The 7,128-nt window shown below is 41.4% G+C and overlaps 1 protein-coding gene across 1 annotated transcript in view; it reads right to left on the minus strand.

Moving 5' to 3' along the window:
• LOC102825500 overlaps positions 1 to 7,128 on the minus strand; it is an 81,266-nt gene that overhangs the window by 61,732 nt on the left and 12,406 nt on the right. Inside the window, exon 2 of the mRNA XM_006864506.1 lies at positions 3,700 to 3,755. Coding sequence (XP_006864568.1) covers positions 3,700 to 3,755 — 56 coding nt within the window. The remainder of the gene's footprint in view (positions 1 to 3,699; positions 3,756 to 7,128) is intronic.

Raw genomic sequence — 7,128 nt, forward strand, 5'->3', positions numbered from 1 at the left:
CTCTGACCCTTCTCCTTACCAAACATGATATCCTTCTCCAGCGACTGGTCCCTCCTGACAATATGTCCAAAGTATGACCCGACGAAGTATGGCCATCTTGGTCTCCAAGGAGCACTCTGGCTGCACTTCTACCAAAATGGATCTATTGGTTCTTTTGGCAGACCATGGCACTTTCAATATTCTCCTCCAATACTGTAACTCAAAAGCATCAATTCTTCTATGGTCTTCCTTATTCACTGTCCAGCTTTCACATATATATGAGGTTATTGAAAACACCATTTGAATAGTCATGATAAACTCTACTTTGAAGAGGCAATTCTTCCCCAATCATTTTGAGTGCTTTCCAAACTGAGGGCTTATCTTCTGGCACTGTATCTGACAGTGTTCTACTGTTATTTATAAGGTTTTCAGTGGCTAACCATTCCTTCTTCCTCCTCTAGTTTAGTCTTGAAGATCAGCTGAAACCTGTACACCATTTGTGACCCTGCTGGTCTTTCAAATACTAGTGGCATAGCTTCCAGCATCACAGCAACACATCAATGATCACAGGACAACAAATGGACAGATGAGTGGTGGGTCATAGACAAGCTAAATTAACTGGAAGAAATCAGGAACTAAAAGAGCTGAACAGAAAATTTCAAAGGGTAGCTTGAAAACACAATGTCCTTTCTTGCAATGAAATATGCAAAGACCTGGAGTTAGATAACCAAAAGTGAAGAACATGCTCAGCATTTCTTAAGCTAAAGGAATTGAAAAAAATTTCAAGGCTTTAGGATTCTTTGGCAAAATATTGAATGATGCAGGAAGAATCAAAAGAAGATGGAAAGACCACTGTACCAAAAATAATTTCTCAAATTTGAATCCTTTCACGAGGTATCATATAATTAAGAATTAATTATATTGAGGAAAGAATCCCAAGCTTTACTGAGTGTATTAGCAAAAAACAAGGCCCTGGGAGGATTCCTGAGCCCATGGACAAGGACATTACCACAGAGGACTAGAGCTGAGAGTGAAGCATCCAGCTGCTGTAAAGTGAGGGGAGACACACAAGAATGGCCAGACTTGCAAATAGTACTACCATTTGACTTAGCTTGATGATCAGAACTCAACTCAAATAAGATAAAAAACAATTTTTGATAAATGAAACGAGTATAAATTGCTACAATTTGATGAACTTGACCTATACTTATGGATGTAGTGGCTCAAAATACCAACTGACAGGGAAGGAGTCTTCACATCAAGTATCAACGCTATCCCCTCTGTATACAGGGTAGATGGGGACGAGCAACTTAGACACTGGCTACCTAAAATGTTGTTGTTGTTGTTGCTAAGTGCCGTCGAGTCGGTTCCGACCCATAGCGACCCTGTACAGGGTTTCTGAGGGTGTAAATCTTTACGGGAGTAGAAAGCCTCATCTTTCTCCCGCGGAGTGGCTGGTAGTTTCGAACTGCTGACCTTAAGGTTCGCAGCCCAATTCGTAACCACTACGCTACCAGAGCACCTACCTAAAATGAGGGGGCTATAAAGGCATGAAGCGACTGGCTTACAAGTTTTCAAGGGAGTTTAGTTTAAGAGTGTGAGGGGGAAGGTAGAGTCCCCTCTGAATAGTTTTCATCTTGTCTAGATGGGTCTGGTTAAAAGAGATGGGGATAAGATCCTTATGATTCAATAATGAGTGGTTGTTATCATGACTAACTGCAACCGTCACCACTGTAAAGGTAGAAGTTTTGTAACAAAAAGGGGGTAGCTGATCTTACAGTCCAGGAGCATAAAACTCTGGGACCATCAAGGGAGAAGAGCATGAATGGAACATGGGACCCTATCCAGAGAAACAACAACACCAGAGATGGAGGCAGAGATGAGGACATGGAGAGAGAGAGAGCAAATGAGGACTCTAGACTCATGGAAAGAGAAAGACTGAGTGCTGGTGGTCAGGAGGTAGGCTTTCAGAATGTTCCCCTTGGTTGTTTAAATGATTATATATTCATGAATGTTTTTGTTTACATCCCCCCCAAACAACAATAACAATAAACAAACAGGGAATAAAAACAAATATGCTGAATGATGATATGTGGAGGAGGTTGTAATAATTGCAATGAAACAATGAGTGTAAAACCAATGTTCTCCCATGTAAACTACTACTCAATTCACAATAAAAACAAAACAAAACAAAAACAAGGTCCCAGGAATTGATGGAATACAAATTGACATGTTTCGATCAACTGGCTGCTCACTCCTCTATGCCAATAAATGTGGAAGACAGGTACCTTGCCAACAGATTTGAAGAGATCCATATTTGTGCCTATTCCAAAGAAAGGTGACCCAATGGAATGTGGAAATCATTGAGCAATATCATGGATATCACATGTAATAAGATTTTGCTGAAGATAATTTAAAAGCAGTTGTAGCAGTACATTGACAGGTAGCTGTCAGAAAAACAAGCTGGATTCTGAAGAGGTTTTGGAATGAGGGTTATCATTGATGATGTCAGATGGTCAGATGTATCTTGGTTGAAAGCAGAGAATACCAGAAAGGTGTTTAATTGTGCTTTACTGACTATGCAAAGATATTTAACTTTGTGCATCTTAACAACGTATGGATAACAGTGAAAATAATGGGAATTCCAGACACTTCATTGTGCTCATGAGGAACCAGTTCATAGACCAAGAGGCAGTTGTTCATACAGAACAGGGGAATACGGAATGATCTAAAATCAGAAAAAGTGTGCATCAGGGTCATAACATTTATCACACTATTCAGTCTGTATGCCGAGCAAATAATCAGAGGAGCTGGATTATATAAAAGAGAATGTGGCATCAGGATTGGAGGAAGACTCATAAATAACTGGCAATATTCAGATGATACAATGTTGCTTGCTAAAAACAAAGAGGACTTGAAATACTTAACTAATGATATCAAAGTCTGCAGCCTTCAGTATGGACTGCAACTCAATGTAAAGAAAACAAAAATCCTCACAACTGGACCAATAAATAATATTGTGATAAGTGGAGAAAAGATTGAAGTTGTCAAAGATTTCAGTTTTCTTGGGTCCACAATCAGCACTCATGAAAGCAGTAGTCGATAAATCAAATGTCATATTGCATTAGACGTATCTGCTCCAAAAGACCTATTTAGTGTTAAAAAGCAAAGATGTCAGTTTGAGGACTAAGGTGCGCCTGATTCAAGCCATGGTATTTTCAGTTCCTTCATATGCATGTGAAAGTTGGACAATGAATAAGGAAGACCATAGAAGGATAGTTTGAAGTATGGTTTTGGGGAATAAAATTGAAAGTACTATGGATTGCCTGAGAACAAGCAAATCTGTCTTGGAAGAAGTACAGCCAGAATGCTCCTTAGAAGGGAGAATGGCGAGACTTCATCTTGCGACATTTTATCAGGAGTGATCAGTCTCTGGAGAAGGACATCATGCTTGGTAAAGTGGAGGGTCAGAAACAAAGAGGAAGACCCCCAACGAGATGGACTAACACAGTGCCAACAACCATGGGTTCAAACATGACAACAATTGTGAGGATGGTGCAGAACTGGGCAGTGTTTTGTTCTGTTGTGTATAGGGGCGAGGGGAGCTTGACATGCAAACAATGATGTACATGACATTCCATCTTCAGAATCTTGCAACAGCTCCCACGTGTCTTTGTATTGTAGCCAAGCTCCTTAACATCCAATGTTAACCTTGCTTACCTGTACAATTCCTCTTTCTCTTCATTTCTTAGATTGACAATTTGTCCTTTAAGGTTCTATTTAAGCAGTACATCATAATTTTCATCTAGTGTCTCGTCGTAGTAGGGGATTGCTTTCTGTGCTTCCATATCACCCTGACTTCATCTTTTTGTGTGTGATCAGCCCTAACTTTACTAGATGTTTTCCCTGGGGAGCTTAAAAGATTCATGTGTTTTAGTTCCACTGCAGGTCAAATAAATCAGAATCTTGGGGTAGGGAATAGGGGTGTGTGTATCATTCTACTTCACTATTATGTCTCTCTCTCTGTCCATCCATCCATCCATCCATCCATCCATCCATCCATCCATCCATCCATCATCCATCATCCATCAACCAGCCAACCATGGACCCATCCTCCTATCCATCCATCCAACCATCTCCTGGGGGCAATGGCTGTTCCCTGGTAGAATTCTCACTTCCCTGCTGGAGTTCATGCGCCGTCACCACCTATCAGTGGAGCCTTGTATGTTGCTCTGACGCTGAACAGGTTTCAGTGGAGCTTCCAGACTAAGCTGGACTAGGAAGAAGGGCTTGATTTTCTACTTCTGAGAATCAGCCAGTGAAAATCCTACGGACTCTATGACCCCATGTGAAGCTGATCTGAAACCCATACTGGGGATAATGCAAGACGGGGCTGCATTGTTGTTCTCTTGTGCTTGGGCTTGCCATGAGTCAGGCAGACTTGACCGCAGCTCACAACCACCACCATCACTCATTTGTCACCCTTTCTGATGCTCCCCACGTGAGTCTGATGTGCTGTTGGTAAAAACAACAGAAGTCTGCCTTTGTGGGGAGCAAACAGACCTGGTCCTGTTGCCAGTCCCCAAACTCAACTTGTTTGAAGATATGGACAGAATCACTGGATTTATCACCCAAATTCCATTCACCTTTTATTCTGTGATCCTAACCCTATTTTGGTAGGATGATTACCTCCTGTTCTTTACCTCTACTATCCCCTCCCACTTCCCACTTACTATTTTTGGTAATTCCATTTAGATATGTGAAAGCCATTTTGTTGTTGTTATTGTTAAGTGCCGTTGCATTGGTTCCGACTCATAGTGACCCTGTATAAGGTTTCTAAAGAGTGACTGATGAGTTTGAACCGCCGACCTTGAGATTCAAACCAACCTTCTGGTCCAGTACATTATCCTGTAGCACCACACCATAGTTTTGTTTAAAAAAATACAAAATAGCTTCTCTTCATCTTTATTTTGTTAGTCAATGCTTTGAAATTATCTCTGTGGCTGACACCAAGACTACCTGCATTGTTAAAAACTGGATTGCTGTTACCCTCTTCCCCTGGCTCAGCCCTGCCGTCTGTGTACGGGGGCGCCTGGGGGCACTTTATAATGATGTCTCCACAGCCCAGTCAACCATGCCTACACTGAGCAGAGCTGTTTGAGGCGCTTCCTGTAATGTTTCATACTGTTGTGCTGTTGACATTTGGTGCATGTGTTTGTCATTGACACACAAGCTCCCAGTACAGCTGGAAACCTTGCCTTTCATGTTGAAGCTGTTTTTAAAGGAAATGTCCCTACTTATCTCAAAGCCAGAGAGACTGGAGGGAAGGGAGGAGTTTGTTTGCCTACATCTTCAAACGAGCTGAGTTTGGGGAATGGCATCAGGACCCTGTTGAATTTGCTCCCCACAAAGGCAGACTTCTGTTGCTTTTCCCAAGATCCTGACACAGGGGTGTTTGTCTTTAATGTCACGAAAGGAGATAACACAGCTGTGTTTATGGTGGGAGTTACCTGCAATTTATGTTCTAACTTAAACATTTAAGAAGATTAGCTGTTTCCTTTCATTGAGGAACTTTTTTTTTTTTCAGCTTGTATAAATCTTTCAGCGTTAGGAAGATGATTGAAAAATCAGGCCCTCTATTCTCTGGGACAGAGTTGGGATTATTAAAGCGATAGCATTTTGGAATGTGGACATACATACAATTTCACTTCAAAAGAGCAAAAAAAAGCAAATGAGGAAGAACTAACAAGGCTGGTTATCTAAATAGGAACAGACATTTCTTGGGCGATTTGTGAAACCCAAGCTGGTCTGATCATGAGCCACCCTCCTTGTTATATCTGTTCCTGTATTATTTTGTTCTAGTCTAAGACACATTAGAATTTATTATCCTGATCAAAAGTTCCCCTCGGTCTCTTGGTAAGCACCCACCAAAATGCCTTCTTAGGGTTTTGCAAGTTCAGTTTGAATTGATTCCAAAGATATTATAAAGACCGTTTGCAGATGATAACTGAGCTTCTTGTCCCCTTGTCATTTTCTTATGACATCAAAACAACCCACTTCCCACAGGATCCACTAGAACTGCCTCATGGAGTTTTTTGAGGCGGTAAATCTTTATGAAAGCTGACTGGCATGTCTTTCTTCTGCTGAGTGGATGGTGGGCTCAAACTGCTGACCTTTTGGTTCACAGTCAAGCTCTTTAACCACTGTGCCACTAGGGTTCCTTTTCCATAGACCAGAACCCAAACCCAAACCAAACCCTCTGCCCTCACATTGATTCTGACTCACAGTGACCTGATAGGACACAGTAGAACTACTCCCAGCCCATCCTCCTTCTGTGGAGCAGCTGGTGGCTTTGAATTGATGACCTTGTGGTGAGCAGCTTCACGTTTAACCCAATATAACTCTGGGACTCCTTTTTCCAAAGACAGTAGCTCCTAAATACTTCTTTTCCTGTGGCCATAGCTTTCTCCAGGTTGAGTGTGTGTATACAGGAGACATTTCTAGACCTCAGAAAGAGTATAGATTGACTATGTCCCTACTCTTTATTAAAGTACAACTTGATCAATATTTTACCAGGTTTCCTTATGAAAGTTTGTCCTTCCCACCTCTTGTGTCCTGAACACTGTATGCTTTAAAATAATCTTTTAAAAAAGTGTTTATTCATTCCGTAGACTCCTGTCAACTTCTTGATGAGAGAGAGTAGAGGAAAGGCTGATTGGTATGAAGTTTGGGGAGACTTGGGAACTCCTGAGTCTATGGACATTAATCTAGCTGTGGAGGGCTAGAGCTGAGAGGGAAGCGACCAGCTGATATGGAGTAGGGGGAGACGCACAAGAATGCCCAAAGTTGTAGATAGTACTCATTTGACCTAGCTTCAATGGCTTGAGGACTGGAGCTCGACTAGAGGAAGATAAAGAAATTTGATAAAGGAAAAAAGTGTAACTTGCTACAATTTGATGAATTTTACCTATACTTATTGACGTAGTAGCTCAAAATACCAATCAAGAGGGAAGGAGTCTTCATATTAAGGATCAAGCGTATCCCCTTGATACACAGGGTTGATAGGGATGGGCAACTTAGACATTGGCTACCTAAAATGGGGGGTGGCTATAAAGGCAAGAAGTGGCTGACTTACAAGTTTTCAAAAGC

This window comes from Chrysochloris asiatica, unplaced genomic scaffold (assembly GCF_000296735.1).
Source record: "Chrysochloris asiatica unplaced genomic scaffold, ChrAsi1.0 scaffold00065, whole genome shotgun sequence".
Classification (NCBI taxonomy): domain Eukaryota; kingdom Metazoa; phylum Chordata; class Mammalia; order Afrosoricida; family Chrysochloridae; genus Chrysochloris; species Chrysochloris asiatica.